The 17,080-nt window shown below is 46.1% G+C and overlaps 1 protein-coding gene and 1 long non-coding RNA gene across 5 annotated transcripts in view; one reads left to right on the top strand and one right to left on the bottom strand.

Moving 5' to 3' along the window:
* Window positions 1-13,187, top strand: part of lrfn2b (leucine rich repeat and fibronectin type III domain containing 2b) — a 49,132-nt gene extending 35,945 nt beyond the window's left edge. For 3 of the 4 annotated variants that reach the window (XM_029140989.3, XM_029140990.3, XM_055506248.1), the window contains 2 exons: window positions 5,174-6,570; window positions 10,683-13,187. In XM_029140989.3, the coding sequence (XP_028996822.1) occupies window positions 5,180-6,570; window positions 10,683-11,664 (2,373 nt within the window). In that variant the 5' untranslated portion in view covers window positions 5,174-5,179 and the 3' untranslated portion in view covers window positions 11,665-13,187. Of the gene's footprint in view, window positions 1-5,173; window positions 6,575-10,682 lie in introns of those variants that run through there. The other variant, XM_055506249.1, reaches the window with a different exon arrangement.
* On the bottom strand, window positions 1,520-2,188 carry LOC129603698 (uncharacterized). The gene is made up of 2 exons (XR_008693838.1): window positions 2,019-2,188; window positions 1,520-1,655 (listed from the first exon to the last, which is right to left on the bottom strand). It is a non-coding gene; the product is annotated as an uncharacterized LOC129603698 (long non-coding RNA).
* Window positions 13,188-17,080: the final 3,893 nt, after the last annotated feature.

Consider the following 17,080-nt stretch of genomic DNA (forward strand, 5'->3'; position numbering starts at 1 on the left):
GTGCTCTGCTACTGTAGCGGATCAGCTGTAGTTCCAGCTGCTCCAGCTCACAGTTATAGTGTTCATCATTATGATGGGTGGGTGGCGACACACAGGAGGTCGGGGGAATTAGAAAAACTAGGTATTAGTATTTGTATTGTTATTATCATTGATTACAAATGTGAGAATGTAAAACTAATAAAATAATAGGGGTCATAGAAATATTAATTGCCACTAAGTCAACAGAGGTTTATTTTTACACAAACCCTGTATGACTACAGCTAACATCAGCATGTTAGCGGTGTTAGCGTAAGCATGTTTTATATCAAAGTCTGGAAAAGTGCAGAAGTACTCAAGAAAATAATGGCCAGAGCCAAGTTGTGTTAAAGCGGCTTAATCCTTCAAAGGGTTCGTCAGCCGTCAGCACGGACCTGTGCTTTAATGCTTACGCTGCCGTCCTCGCTTCATTAAATGCCGTATTTTGTCCTGCAGCCAGCGTGCTAGCCCTGCACCGCGTAGCTATCTTGTACAGTGTCGGCTCCAATTAGCGTAGCAGCCCCACAGCAGAGCGTAAAGGCCTTCAGGGTTTGACTTCCCTTCCGTCTCCCACCCTGACTGATCCCAGGTCAGCTGGCACCACCAGAACACACATGCGCTGTAGGCCGAGCAACCGAGCAACTTTCACGTGTTTGCAACAGGAAGCCTTTACTGACAGTCCTGACCTTTGAGTGAGTGGAGGAGTCCAAATAAAGGCGGCTGCAGGATGTTAAGTAGCAACGTTAGGGGGTCTGTCCCACAACGAAATAAAGGAATGACTGAACTGCTAAAAGGCCAGTCAAATAAAGCCCGAAGGGGGGGGCTGAAAGAACAGGACCCCAGGCTTTCAGCGGATGGTGAGCCTGGTTTGAGGAGTAATGTGGAGCCACTTCCAGTCCGCTTTGTTAACATTGTCCTATGTGCTGTTCATGAAAACAGTTCTGTCTAAGTGTTGAGTGGCAGCCAAGATCAAGACTCATCAAACACAAAGGTTCCTGATTGGCTAAAGGAAACACAGGGATGTGGATGTGAGCGTGAACAGTTCCTGCCTCGCTCTGTGCTCCTCAGCTTGGACCCCAAAACGTCTTCACCATTTAAGGTGGAGGTTTGAAATGAGCACATAATCATCTTGTGTCCTCCATGGCTAAAAGCAGCCCCTGGTCCTTCACAGTTCTTCATTACACCGATGACTTGTGTGACAGTGGAGCAGCACAGTGGAGAGAAACAATGCCCATGCTTTACAAGCTCTAGATTAGACTAGAGGTTTAATATGGTTTTAGTCATTAATCCCTTTCTTTCATGTGGAGACTTTAACAAACAGTGTGATCATGCAACATCATGCTGCCCCTGTGTGTCGGTCTGGCGGCTGCTGAGGTGTTGTCACCGCGTAGGTGTCACCCCTTTTGGACTGCATCATTTGGTTAACTGACAGCTGGGAGAGGCTCCAGAACCTGAAGTGATCCTGGATGTGAAATGGTTTCGCTTGGATCGGGCTGTTGTTTCACACGCACTGCAGCACTCATACAGCTAGTCCAACATCCCTCTGGGTCTGGTGCAGAAGCATCAGCATCATTAGTTTGCCAACTGACCTGATGTGACCTCGCCACACGTCAGCAGCTGAGTACGTGTGAGACAGGATGCTGCAAATCAAACACAGTAGACGGTGAGAATATTGTAAACATGTACGTGTCTGCCAGCTGATGTGTGGGAGGAGCTGATGTGTCTGGTCCACGCAGATAAGAGAGAAGGCGTTGGTGGAGGAGCAACAGCAGGTGACCCATAACACAGCTATGGAACATGTGGCAGGGCCAGGATCAGAGGGGGGAACTAGAGATGTGACACGTGTTTGTGCTTTAAAGGGGTTTCCACATGTTCATGGTAAGATCAGCTGCAGACACAAATCTGTGTCTCAGTAACAAACCTGCGTCTCTGTAAACATCACATTTAGAGGATGTGAAGTGTTTTAGGGTTTAAAGGCAAATCGGAGTTCATGTTTTACTCACTTTCAAGTACTTTGTCCCCGTGCAGGCTGCCGTCAGGGACAGGGTCACCGGGTCAGGTCACCGACCCGTCACACAATCACATTTAGAGACTGACAGAAGCAGACGTGCAGAGAAACCCGCTGGTGTCTGTGTGGAGATGTTGCTGCGCTGCTCCCTGCTGCCACTTCAGAACTGAGCTGAGCCGCATGTATAATCTATGGGAGCTGTGGGTGGGGCCCTAGCGCGAATACCAGAGCTGTGTGCGGAGCAGCTGCAGAGTCCAGATCAGTTCGTATTCAGGTAAAGCTGGTTGTGTCCTTGAGCAATGACGAAACTCACTGAAGCTTTAATTTACATATTATTTTGAGTTACTTACAATGAATAATCAGTGGATGAGGACAACTTTCACTGGGCCGCTGGGGTTTGGTTGTTTTAGTAGCTCATCTCTTCCTTTGAGCATAGAACTACTGATTTATTTCCAATGCTTTTGGAGAGTCATCAGGTTAATGCACAGAGCTCTATGAGTCTGAGGGAGCTCCAGCAACGGATGACGGGCAGTGAAGGCGTCGCCAGGCTCACGTCTCAGCGGAACCGCTTCAGCCTGGACCATTTCATGACATTCGCTTCCAGCCTTTTGAGGCTTTGCTGCCTTCTGGCGAATGATCACGGCTGTCCTTCGGAGTAGAAGTCCTCTCGTTAGAGGACAAAGACTACAGACACTCTATTATCTCTGTGCTGGAGGAGTCTGATACACAGCAGCCAAGTGAGCTAAGACTGATCACCTCACAGCTGATGAGGTCATTCAGCCCATTTCTGTTAGGTTGCTATATTTCTTCATCCTTTGGAATTCAAAACTACATTCCAATATTATTGCTCTGAGTTTGCCAGCTTACTTTTCGCCTCCTCAAGTGGTTCTGACTGTACCATCAGAGATCTGCGTGGCCCTGACATTTCTTATCTCCGTTAGTGTTTTCCCTGGAGAGGCCGGAGCGTGAAGGTCAGGGATCTGTGATGTGGAGCGTCTGGTCTAGACTGGGTTAGCAGGAGAACCCAGCAGGTTATCAGTGCAGCACATTAATTATATGAATGCAAAATTCAACAAATGGACCAGCTTCTCATGTTTTTGTTCACCAGGTTGATTCTTCTTTGCGACAACATTCATTGTTGGTGTGAAGCATGTGTGACTGAGCCACAGCTAGAGCTACTAAAACCGATTCATTGTATTTTCTCCGTCATTGCTTTGCGGGGTGTTTGTGGGAGTGTGACATAAAGGTGAAGGTCAGATGCAATTTTACCATTCGCTGTTCGGTCCCAGACTTTGTTCTGTGTAACACTTTACTGAGCATTGCCAGCTGACGGTCCGTTCCCTGGAAGGCGGCTGCTTCACAGTGTCGACAGGCCTGAAAGTCTGTGCATCACTACGCAGGAAGGTTAATTATCCACATAATGGAAGGGCTATTTCAACATGTCACTCCTGAAGTTAAGCTTTTTACCAGCGTATTATAGACGCAAGGATCAGACGTAGCCTGGGGTGAAACCGATGCTGACCCCACTGCCGACGTCAGTACACAATTTCCTCACTGTGGGACAAATAAAGGTTTTCTTATTACCACAGAACAGTGGCTGCTGAGGTCCAGTGGCTGAATGAGCTGGTTCACCTCCAATGAACGATGGGCTCTGTGCATCACATCCTCTGTTTTATATTTACTGCTTGCTCTGTGTTTGAGACCTTACACAACTACAACCCAACAAATCACATGAACCCGAAGGTTTACATCATGGCTGTCCATCACTCACTCAGTGAAAAGCTCTGAGTGTTAGTTAGGCCACGCTTCTCCTCCAACAGATGGTTTGTAGATGGTGATGTAATGGTTTGTTCTGGATCCCAGATCCACTTCACTGTGACCTGCTGTTCATCTGGCCCATCACAAACACCTCCAGGAGCTCTGGCGCAGATGTTCTCATGTACCCGAGCTCGAAAGCAGATGTCGCCCAGCATTAACTGGTTTAAACTGGCTAAAACCCTGTCTGTGGCAGCTGCATTCCCACAGTTCACAGTTTGTCAGGATAACGGCTCATTTGTCTCTAATAAGCTTCCAACAAACTGCAGACTTGGCAGCCACACGCAAAAGATTTCTGACCAAAAGCTACTTAGAGCCGTTCCAAAGGCAGCAGCGGTGTAATGGTCCAGAGGCCTGATCCTGCCTCTGCAGATGAGTCATTCATCACACACAGCTCACATCTGGCTCATAGGTCTATCGCAACAGAGCGCAGTCGTCTCCTGTCTGAACCCTGACCCCAGCTTTATGTGGAGCACAGCGACCAAGGCGCCCTCTTGTTCCACTTGTGGTTTTAATGATGTCATAATGATTTGTGCAATGGTTCAGAACCACATTTCAACCAGAACCAGAACACTAAGAATTAATACAACTTCACCAGATCATGAGGAGGAGAATCTAAAGCAACCACTGGGAAAAGGGGCCTGTACACATGCAATTTTCAAGGACAGATAAAAAAGGGCCTGTTTCTGTCTGCTTCAGTCAATAGGCTCATTTTTAAAGCTGTGAAACTTCTAAAAAGAAAATTGTAAAAAAAAAAAAAAAAAAAAGAAAAGCCTTTGAAAATATATTTTTACAGACTCTTGGGTCAGATTCGGAAATTTTACACACACACACACACACGCGCGCACACACACACACAAACACACAACACACAAACACACACATACTCTCTCACACACACACTCACACATACACACACACACACACACACACACACACACACACACACACACACACACACACACACACACACACATACACACACACATACATGATACCTGTCCATCACAACATTAACCCACATGAACAAGTACAAGAAATATGACGGCTGGTAACTTTCACACAGCGAGCAAAAGAAAAGCCACAGACCAAGATTTTATTGTAATGGAATAAAGCAGCATTGGACCTGAGGGAGTCACTGCCAGTTTAAGTCTCACCAGACACATTACCGTGAGGCTGCTTAATGAGCTTAATGACTCCTAATAGAGATGGAAACGGTTCAGATAAAACAGACGTTTAAAGGGTCCAATTAGCTTGGTTCTGCCGAACTTGTTCATCTGAGGCAGATAAGACCGCTAAACATCAGTTCACAGCTCTTGTCTTGCTCTCACACAGGTTCCTATGTATGACTCCACCATGGACCACATCATCTGCTGCCTGCTGGTCCTGGGAGCCACAGCAATGATGGCCCGCGCATGTCCCAAGTACTGTGCGTGCCAGAACCTGTCTGAGTCCCTGGGGACGCTGTGTCCATCCAAAGGCCTTCTCTTCGTGCCACCCGACATCGACCGCAGCACGGTGGAGCTCCGGCTGGGGGGGAACTTCATCCTCCGCATCACGCAGCAGGACTTTGCCAACATGACCGACTTGGTGGACTTGACTCTGTCCAGAAACACCATCGGCTACATTCAGCCCTTCTCCTTTGGTGACCTGGAAACACTGCGCTCTCTCCACTTGGACAACAACCGCCTAACGGAGCTGGGGCCTGATGATCTGAGAGGGTTGATCAATCTGCAGCACCTCATTGTTAACAACAACCAAATGGGACGCATCCATGACAAGGCCTTTGAAGACCTGGCTCCTGCCTTGGAGGACCTAGATCTGTCCTACAACAACTTGGTGTCTCTGCCCTGGGACTCAGTTCGCCAGATGGTTAATCTGCACCAGCTGAGTCTGGACCACAACCTGCTGGGCTTTATTCCAGAGGGGACCTTCACAGACCTGGAGAGGTTGGCCAGACTGGACTTGACCTCTAATCGATTGCAAAAGCTACCGCCAGACCCGGTGTTTGCCCGCGCCCAGGACTCGATGGTGCCGACCACCCCCTTCGCCCCCCAGCTCTCCCTCAGTTTGGGTGGGAACCCTCTGCACTGCAACTGCGAAATGCTGTGGCTGCGCAGGCTCGAGAGAGATGACGAGCTGGAGACCTGCGCGTCCCCTCCTGCTCTGAAAGGCCGTTACTTCTGGAACGTAAAGGAGGAGGAGTTTATATGTCAGCCGCCTCTCATCACGCAGCATACTCACAGGATGCTGGTTTTGGAGGGCCAGACGGCCAGCCTTAGGTGTGAAGCTACTGGAGACCCTCTTCCCACTATTCACTGGATCTCCCCAGATGATCGTCTCCTTGGCAACACCTCCCGCACTGCATTGTACAGCAATGGAACCCTGAGCATCACCATCACCACCTCCAAGGACTACGGCACCTTCACCTGCATTGCTGCTAACGTTGCAGGGGAGTCCACAGCCTCTGTGGAGGTGTCCATTGTGCAGCTTCCCCACATCAGCAACGGGACTGGTCAACCATCGCAGCCCAAGTCACGTCTTTCAGACATCACAGGTGCCACCAGGGTCAACAAGGGGACCCCCAAGACCCAGCCAGAGAAGACCGTTACGGTGTCAGAGGTGACGTCCGTGTCAGCCTGGGTCAGGTGGACGGTCAACAAGGCAGCGCCGAAGGTGAAGATGTACCAGCTCCAGTACAACTGCTCTGATGATGAGGTTCTGATCTACAGGTAAACGCTGAAACTTTACTCTACAGTGTAAGAAATTCAATGGTAACAGTGGAGCAAGTAATAATGTATGTAATGTATTTATTTATTCATTTAGAAATGCAAAATAAATCTAAGGTGCTGGACATTTACGCTTAAACAGCATCAAGTGATCACATTAGAAATTTAGTTAATTAAATGCATCAGTCTCTAAACCTAAACTAGACAAGATAAAATTATAGGTTCTAGTGGTTGTATTTACCTTTTTAAACACTATTCATATGTCCCCACAATAAACTGCTTGTGTGTGTCTAGTCCACGTCACAAAGTCTGTGGTGGATCTTAAACAGCATCTACACCAGCCTGACCAAAAATCTAGAATGAGTTTAGTAGGATGAGGTCACTCACCTGGATTTCATCAGTCTAACTTTGTGCACCTTCTGGAGTCAATAACAACACACAGAGATTCTGTTTTAACAGCTCTGAGGATCTGAAGATGAGACAACTAGTCACTAAATGACTCATGTCAACACAACGTGTTAAATGCTGCCAGGAGGAAAAGCCCACAATAGGCTGAGAAACCCCCGGAGGAGAAGCAGCTTGTTTAATTTCAGGTCACAGCTGATCTGTGCAAAATGAGGTTTCCAGCTGTTATTATGGCAGCAACCACATAGTTTCAGTGTTTGAAGCACAGTCATTTCTTTATAATTGAAAGAAATAGAGGAAAGGAGAATGAACAGCGCGTGAAGTCAGGGTGCAACAGAAACGCAGGGTCTGCAGCGCTTCAATGGTGCCTCTTTTATAGATGCTGGGTGTTTTTTCCTCAGCTCTTTACATTAGTCTTGGCTCTGTATAGACTGTTTCATTTCATTTTCAACAGCGATGTCACGTTACATTATAAAGTTAAAATGACCAAATGTGGAGTTTGTGATGAATTCATGCCAAAGCAATAAAACAGAAATGAGGCCTAACACCTGCTAACACATGCTCCTGTGAGCATCCATCATCCAGCTCACATTAGCCAGTGAAACTCACAACCTGATGATGTCTGCTAATAATGAGCCTCTGAACATCTACTTTCATCTGCTCATTTATCTATATAGAAATATTTTAAAAATCTGATATTTTCAAAGCATGGGATGTGTGTAAACCTGCTGTTCCATTAGACAGGTAATGTACAGGTTTAATAAGCATAGGCATTGTTTAGAAACCTGATCCATATATTGTGTGAGGTAAACTGCAGTGGTACTAGAGTAATATGAAGCTCTGCAGGTGAACGTCAGCATCAAGAGCCAAGAGTGAAGGAGAGAGCAGCACAAAGCTGTTTTTGGCTGGATGACAAATTGTAAAAGCACAAGCCAGTTTCTGTTTGATCCTTGAAGCATTTAGCCATTAGTCAAAGTGGCAGACGCTTAATTAAACACAGTCTGTATACGAGGCCTACGACTTCTAGCTGCTTATGATTGTCAGAGAAGTTCCTGTGCTTACTATCAGGCTGGTAAAGCAGGAACCTCAGCTCTAAGCTGCTGAAGGCGTAGCAAACAGTAGCTGAACCAACAGTCCTTAATGTCAGCCCTAAGAAGTGACACCATCAAGTGCATCAGATCTGGAGGGATTAAAACCAAGCGGCACGCAGCCACAGGAGTCTCAATGAGCAGCGTCTGTGCCACTGGAAGCTGTGAATCGATTCATGAAAGTTTGAGTCAGACAAGTTAAGCAAAGAAACTTGCAAAAGTTTGGGTTGTACTGGAAGTTTGAATAAAGGAAGACGTGCAGCAGTTCTTCTTTCAACAATGGAGCTGGAGCACAATGTTATCACTGCTCCCGTGTCCATGATTGGCACATTGTTCCTTGAACTAAATGCTTTGTCGGGAGGCTGAATGTGAGGCCTGGGGCCAGGGGCGAACCATCTAACTAACACACCATTGTCTGCTGAAGATGATCCTGGCATATGTGCAAGAAGAAGCTGATGTCATCCGTAAAAGAGCAACTCAGAGCTGCAGCTTCACTGCATGTGACCTGGCGCCTGTCAACACTGCTTCACGACAGTGCCAGAGAAGGCTGTTAAACAACCTTTATCCACAGATGTTAGTCACAGCAGTACAGCTGTTAGACAACACTTCATGTAACAAAGTCAGGCAGCCTTGGAGGTGTTACCATTAACAACATCTGTTCACATGGGAAGTAAGACCAGACCACTGTCATCCTCAGGTTCTACCTGGACTTGTAGCTTGGTTGCTCCTGATCTGATATCAGTTGGATGGATGTGGACACTGTTGAACTGAAATGATCTGTTAAAGTGGGAATGTTCTCTGCTTTGTGGTCCAGGGTCCTGATGACTTTTTAAACTCCTAGTTCGTGCTGCATTGGTTCAATAGAATCCATCAGATTTCTGTTTCAACTGTGCTTTCATACCCTCTGACTGTCCGAGGCCAATCTGTTGTCCGTGGCATCTCCTCTGGAGAAACTGACATCCTGTGGGCTGTGCTGGCTATTACTTTCCTCCTGTAGCCTGAAGGAAGATTGTGTGGCTGTAATAAAGACCACTAGAGGCAGGTGTAGGACGATGATTGTGTTGAGTGAAGGGAGAGGAAATTCCTGATTCTTTTGTGAAGTTTGTTCATATGTTTTCTAGACTTTATTGGTTATTAAACATAAACAGGGACATTGTGATGTTCATTTTTAAACCCGTGTTTATTAGTTACATTCAGACTGCCTGAAACCTGAAATCATCACTTTGTTTTGTCATTAAATGAAGAAAGTGGAATATTAAAAGTGTAACTGACAACCTACAGCTGAGCGAAGACTCTTACTGATTAATGCATTGGCCTCTTGCCATCGTCTGGGACTAAGCAGGCCACTCCACAAATTGCATTTTGTAGCCTGAGGCCGTGAAATAAAACTTTATCTGCTGCTGCTACGGGCGGCAGTTTCTATGGACGCTACTCCTGTGAATTCAAATGAATTGAAATGAAATGAAGTCAGTCCGTGCAGACAACCTAAAATCAATTAGATGCAGACACAGGAGCAAACGCACCACTAGACGGAGGGACTCTGCTTCAGATGGCAGGCAGCCAATTACAATAATGTAATGAGCTGCTGCAGAAGACGTTCTCCCTGGAAGCAGCGTCTTTTGTGTGAGCTCATGGCTAATTGGGATGACGAACACTGACGTTGGGATGTTGCTGGCTCTAGTTCTTTGATCTGCGCTGCATGTCAGAATAAATGTCCTTTTTATGCAGAATGTCACAGAAATGGCCCAACTCACAAATCTGGAGTTCAAAAGTTCCAAAGTCAGATAGTGTGCGCTTTAAGGGAGAATGTTGGACATGTTCTATGATGTTCTACCCTGATGACCTGGAGGTGGGTGTCACTGCATCTGCATCACCAACGGCGCCCGTGTCAGCAGGATGTGACTGGAGACCCAAAGTAATGAACTGGTCACCAATAGACTAAAATACAGCTGCTTGGGCAGGTTGTTGGGTTCCATTATATCCAATCTTCAACATTCAGCTCTGTGTTCATGTTCCACTGATTCTTGTGTTAAAAATAGAAATAATTTGTCCCATTATGAACCAATATGAAGCAGACTCATATAATAAAGAGCTTATAATTATGGGTCTAAGGTGAAACGTGACACCGGAGGGAAGTGAAGGCTCATGAAGCTTAAGCAGCAGCTGTAAGTGTTTCCTCACAGTGCTGTAGCCGTGTTTGCTGTCACAGGCCTCCAGAGCCCAACACTTTACATCTGACACTTCCCCCCAGGGCTGCAGGACCAGTGGATGGTTCCCACTGGGCCAGAGTCCAAAAGAACCAAACGCGCTTCACCTTCTAGTCTTTGTTCGACCCTGCTGGCGTTTCGGCTTATTTATTTATCTCCTTTATCAAACGGAGCTGCTGTTCACTGCAGCAAGACAGATGGCTGTAAAGGATAAAACCAATTACTGCTGGCTTTCAGGCAGCAGCCGCAGAGGAAAACTTTGGGGAATGCAAAGAGTCCAATAGAACTATCAAGGTGAACTGAGCTTGTATTAGCACAGCACTTAGTTTGTCTCCATTTACTGGAATGAAGTGACTCATCGGTCGGTTCCACATGTGTTGGGAGAGGTTTGTTCATTGTTTGCCATCTTTTTCAGGATGATCCCGGCCTCCAGCAAAGCTTTCCTGGTGACCAACCTGGTGTCCGGGACCCGTTACGACCTGTGTGTGCTGGCCGCCTGGGACGACACCGCCACCACGCTGACGGCCACCAATGTCGTGGGCTGCACGCATTTCTTCACGCAGGACGACTACCCTCAGTGTCAGTCTCTGCCCAGCCAGCTGCTGGGGGGCACCATGATTCTGGTGGTCGGGGGCATCATCGTGGCCACTCTGCTCGTGTTTATTGTCATCCTCATGGTTCGCTACAAAGCGGCGGATAATGAAGCTCCCTTGGGGAAGCTGACCAGCGTCAGTGACACGCACTCTCAGACCAACGGTGGGCGACTGGGGCAGAATGGACTTCTCATGCCCCAGTCTCAGCCTCAACCTCCGCTGCAGCCTGAGTCCAAGGTCAAGGCCAAAGTGACTCTGCAGGATGAAGTGGTGGAGTTCAAGTGTGGTTCCCTCCAAAGCAGCCTCACCTCTTCTTCCTCTTCTTCAGGCTCGGGTGAGGTCTCGTACAGCCCCAACAGCACACTAGCCAGCATTTGGAGGTCAGCCCAGTCCAAACCCCGGGCCAACCTAGACCATCTCCTTGGGGCGTTCACCTCATTGGAGCTACGAGGAGCGCATGGCGCCCGAGACCCAGCACCCTCTAGCAGCAGTGCGACAGCAGCAGCCAAGCCCCACACCGACAAGGAGCCGCTGCTGGGCCGGACGCTGGACTCCAGCCTCAGCCGGCTCCTCATGCTGCCTCTGGACTCCAAGCCAAGGCGGAGCCAGTCCTTCGACATGGGAGACGTGACGGGCGGCGGTGCCACGCAGCTGTGCAACAAAACGCGTCGGATCAGCAGCATCTGGACTAAGAGGAGCCTCTCTGTGAACGGTATGCTGCTGCAGTGTGAGGAGGAGGGCGACTCAGGAGGAAGCAAGGGAACCATAGACAGCGCAGACTGGGTGATGGAGAGTACTGTTTAGGGAGGAGGGTCCAGCTAGCTAGGTCAAGGAGCAGGTGTTCTGCATGCAACACGTCCATCTCCATCCCAGACTCACTCAAGAGACTGGTCACCCAGACCTGAGGGATGAGACCGCGGGTGTGCTTTGCCTCCCTCTTTGTATAGAGGCGGATCAGAACAGATGAAGGGGTGCAACAGAGTGACAGGTCACAGGTTCTGTTCGCTTCACTCTGCTGGTCACAAACACGCCTCTGTTTGAGGACCAGAGGCTCCACATCAAGTCGTTTACTGTAAAATGAGCTCTGCTTTATTCCACTATTTCACAGTTTGTCCACTGACTGAGTGGTGCAGTGTGTATATATATATATATGTATATGCTGTATACATACATATACAGTATATATACAATATAAAATGATTTAAGATTTTAAGAAGATTTATTCACAGGCTTGAATACATTACATACAATCGTGAATACATTTACTTTCTATACAGAGTATATATTATATATTTGAGGGGTCCCTCCATGATTCTTTGACATGTGACTGCATAAAGTAGGTTTCCATCGTCTCCTAAACTATGGCTGTACTGTATGTGAGGACTCAGTTAGCTTAAATAATGCCAAATTACTGAGGAGGAAACTGGTGCAATAGGTAAAACGTTAAAGACAATGAAGCCTGTTTAGTTCGTACATGTAGGATTAGTTTGGTTAAGTAGCACAATAAATGTTTAGGTTTAATTTAAAGTTATTTTTATACGAACACATCTTTTGTTACGGATCCAACGTTTGTTATCTGGTTGCTGCATCATGATAGTGATGAAGCCAACGGGACCAGGACGGCTGAGCATGTGTCCCGCGGTCCGGTCCACTTGATCCACTGGCCTCAGGCAGCAGCACCAGCTGAACCTGCACGACGGCTCTAGCCGGAGTCACTCACCACTACAGGGGGCGACTCCACAAAATCAAACTTAGGTGTAAGAAATAAGACACTTTGAGGAAGAGCAATTTTTTGGAAATGTACATGTTATTTTGCCTATCAGCTACTGTACATGTATTTGCCCTTTAGTTTGAGGTCTCGGCTGTGTTTGCTAACAATAACCCAGCCTTTTAAATGACTAACCTTGCATCAGGAGGCGCTTCTGAACTTTTAAACCGCTGTAAAAACCCAGTTTTTTATATTCTGAAACTTAAAGCTGATAGAAATGTCCCATTCCAAACACATTTGGCTCGTTCTGGATCAGTCTCTAATGGTTGACGTCACTCACTCTGTTCTTCTCAGGCTCCGGCCTTGTGTTTATAGGGTCTGACCCACGGGAGCCGTGGGTCCAGTCACTACTTGTGTTGTTTGAATGACCTTCGTGGTGGTTCTGATATGTCTGCGTGTACAGTGTCTCTGTATATTGGACTTTTGTACCATAATCTGGTTGAAATGTGTCACAGTTGTTGTTCAAGTGCAACTGTGCAGTTTTTACCTGGAGCTGTAAAAGACTTTTGTGTGGTCACTTTTGTTGTTTTTGCTACTAAGATAAAAACAAAAAAATGTTTCTCTTTTGTCTTTGTTCTTGGAAAGACAGAAAATCACACAAACGCAAATGCACAAACTGCTCTGTGCAATCAATGATATTTAATAGTACACACAGAAAAGAAAGACCCACAAGGAACCGGTGATGTAGCGGCTTCAAATTAATAATTTAATATTAATGCACAAACATTAATATTTCTTGAAGTTGGGGCACCAGGTTCTTTTTAAAGCTGGAACCAAGGTTTAATTAATCTAATTTAAACACCAGATAGTACTTTAATAAATTAATAATTATTATTATCAATAATTATTATTTTACCTTGATAAAACCAAATCAGTCTAAGGTTATGAGTTTTTGTCAGTGAAACACATGAAACAACTTGCAACAAATGTACAGATAAAAAAATGTCAATTAATGTGTGTTTGAGGAGTGAAATTGGAACTTTAAATTAATAGATAAATAAACATCAATGCCATTAATTAATAATACAATAATAATAATAAAGAGTTTGAATTTGGGCAAGAGAAAAAAAGCACTTGTTATTAACCTCTAGATACCTAAAAGTACAGTAACTAGAAAGTCCGCCAGATCCAGTCACCAGAGCTCTTGTATCAGGTTCGTCGTCCCACTATGAAATGTTGTGGCCTGAGTTTGTTATGGCTTAGTGAGGCAGGCCTGGATCACGTGAGAACATCAGCGGGGAACGAGGAAACGGAGCTGCTTCTCTGCTTCTTTCTAAGAGGAAAAATGACTGGAGCCGAAGTTGTTGAGTTAGACTACGTCAATTTAAAATTAATAAAATGCTTGAATTGCCTTTCTTTTTGGGTTTTTTTGGGTGCAACCAGCTACTGAAAGCAAACAAATTAATGAAGCACAACAATAGGCACAAAATAAATAATTAAGGATGTACCTTAGGCAAACACAATCATAACTAAACAACTGTTGTACTGTGGTTAACTCTTACATTAATAATAATACTAATAATAGTGTTAAGGTATGTGAATACACTCATACACATACATACATACATATTCACTGATCATATACATACACGCATTATTATACATATTCACATAATACTTCAATAGTAGCCGTGACATACTGTGCAACTTTACAACTACCATAATCAAACATCATTGATAGTGATAATAATAAGTAAAAGTAGCACTTACAGCTAAGTTTAGGAAGCCTGTTTATCAGCTCAGGTGTTGAGTGTCCCACTACAAGGTTAGTAAAGCTGTAGCTTAACATTGTTCACCCAAAGGGTGAGGCAGATGTTGGTGTCACTTGTGAAAGCCAGGGTGATGTGAGGAGCTCGGCCACTACGCCCATCCAACAAGCAGAGGAAAGAATCCTAGCAGCCAGGGAGCCCACACACCTTCAGTTCCAGGAGGGCAGGTGTTGCGACCCAAGCCGCCCACACAGAGCCCCCCAGGCAGAGCTGCAGCAGCCACAGAGATAGCACCCGAGGCCAGAGTGGGCCACCGGGGGTCAACGCTGTCCGCCCCATGAGAACCAGGGGCAAACACTCCCCCCAGTGGGAGGGCCGGCCTGAAAGAGTGGAGCCCGAGGACCCACGGTCTGTAGGGAGCCCTCAGGAGATGCCCCTGCGCCCACAGACGGGGGCCATTGTTTTTCCTCGCGTATGCTTACAGGGACGAGGATGCCTTTAAGGAACCGGCACCCGCAGCAGAGGGCCCGGATCCAGCGCCGGGCAGAGCCAAAAGCTGACATCCTGCAACAGACTGCCACATGCGTTGTGTCTCTGCGAAACTAGAAGCACAACTGAATATCTGTACTGCAATGCATCAACCGTCACCGATTTCCTCTTGGATGAAGTTATGGATTCTACTGATCAGTTATGGATTTCATACGTTCAAAGGAGCTGGAAACTAGCTTCAGGACAGACCAGAAAAAAACAGCCAGGACAGAACGGTGGAATGAGGACTGAGTAAGAAATATATTTAACCGTTTATTTTTTTTAGCTCGAGCTGTGAAGTTTGAGCACAGTTACGAGCTGCTGCCTGTGTTTTGCACTGTCAGGAGAGAACGTTGTAGGTCTATCACGAGCTGAGACGAACTGGCACGAGCGCCGTTGGCGTGGGGTGGGTAAATTAGGGCCCACGAACTTTGAGGGGCCCACAGAGACCAGCTTTATTAATAATAACATTATTATCAATAATATGAGGTATCATGAATTTATCTATGAAAGAATTAACTAGGACTAAATTACTGCTTATTTCTGCCTCTCCTGTTAAATTCAACCCCTCATTTACTGCATGGTTCTGTCGATCTGGATCCTATAGACCACGTGTCGAGCTCTGGTACTCGAGGGCTGGTGGTTCTGCTGGTTTTCCAGCTCTCTCTGCTGATTACCTTGATCAGGTGAGTCAGTTGGCTTTTCCAGCTTGTCATTGACTGAACACAGGTAATCAATAGAAGCTGGGACAGGGAGAGTTGGAAAACCAGCAGGGCAGCGGTTCTCGATGGCATCAGTTTGACACCCCTGCTTATAGACTCTGCTAGTTTATGACACAGCTAGATTTAAACTCACAACTTTAACCAACTTCACCAACCAGGCAACATAGGACGCAGTGATCAGTCCCATAACTGCCAGCAGCGCCCCTGCCAACTGGGGAGTGAGTTCCACTTGTGCACTGAATTGACAGCTTCTATTTAACCACTCAAAACTTTTGAGGGCGATGGAGAGTGATGAAAGCAACAGAGATGGACATGGAGATCAAAAGGAAACCCCAGTAGGTTTTTCATTAGTAGGGTTCATTTTTTTAATATCAAGAATTAAACACCAGGAAACCAGTGTCTTATAGGCCTCTGCTGTAGCTGCAACAGCGACATCTGGTGGTGGAAATGAGACTAGTTTTAAAGTAAAATACATTCTTGGCAACGTGACAATACAATAACAAACACTGGACCTTTTCAAGTGCTACAGCTACATACAAACAAGAGAACATCAGAGTCTAGTGTCTAGGTCAGTTGACTCATTCACATAAACCTTCAGTAACAGACCTTGGAAAGCAGTGTGGAGCCAGCAGCCACAGCTGAGACCAGCCTTGAAGAATCAGGACCAGCTGACATGAGGTCGTTAGTAGAAGCAGATGGAGCAGTCTTCCCTGAGAGGTGCAGTCTGGGTAGTGGAGCCCTGAAAAATTCTCCTCGAGGTCCTTTAATAGAAAACTCCAACAAAGGTTCTACATCTGGTGAGTAAAAAAATGCTCAACTGAGAAACTAATAGTGTCAATGAGCAAAGTGTCACACGTGTGAATAACGTTTTCAGTCCTCAGGTAACTAGTAATAGTGGTATAGTTGTAAAGTATCCAGTTTCCAGTAATCCTCCTTATCTTTAATAAGCAGCTTGGCTCTAAGAATATTCTCCTTTAACTTGATACACAAGAGGACCCACACTCCCAAATTCACATCCTGAGATTATCATTGATTACAATCCAGGAAGTGAAAAAAGAAAAGGCTTGATCAGAGTCAAGGCATGAGCAGAGTTAGACATATTCTTCTGAATGACGAGCAAACGCTGATGAACCAGTGAATGGGGGTTTATATCCTGAGGGATCCTAAGGTGACCAAAACAGAAGTGTGGTGGACAGACAAAAGAAACACTAGTTCTGCTCACTGGAGTGGGAGAACACAAAAGCTGACCTGCTTGAACTCAGAGTCAGGCCAGGAAAAATGAAGTACAAGGAAAGACCTAAACGCTACCGGCCACAGGCTAATGAACAGCTCAGACAGTTTAATTACAAAACACCAATAGGTAAGTGAAAATACAAACTGAGGTACTGAACACGCAGGCAATTTCAGAAATCAGAATTAGCATCCACGTGCATCACAAGGATCAAGGACGCAAACAAGCATCAAAGTTCCTCAAAATGATGAGCGAATGCTGA

The sequence above is a fragment of the Betta splendens genome, chromosome 24 (assembly GCF_900634795.4).
Source record: "Betta splendens chromosome 24, fBetSpl5.4, whole genome shotgun sequence".
Classification (NCBI taxonomy): Eukaryota; Metazoa; Chordata; class Actinopteri; order Anabantiformes; family Osphronemidae; genus Betta; species Betta splendens.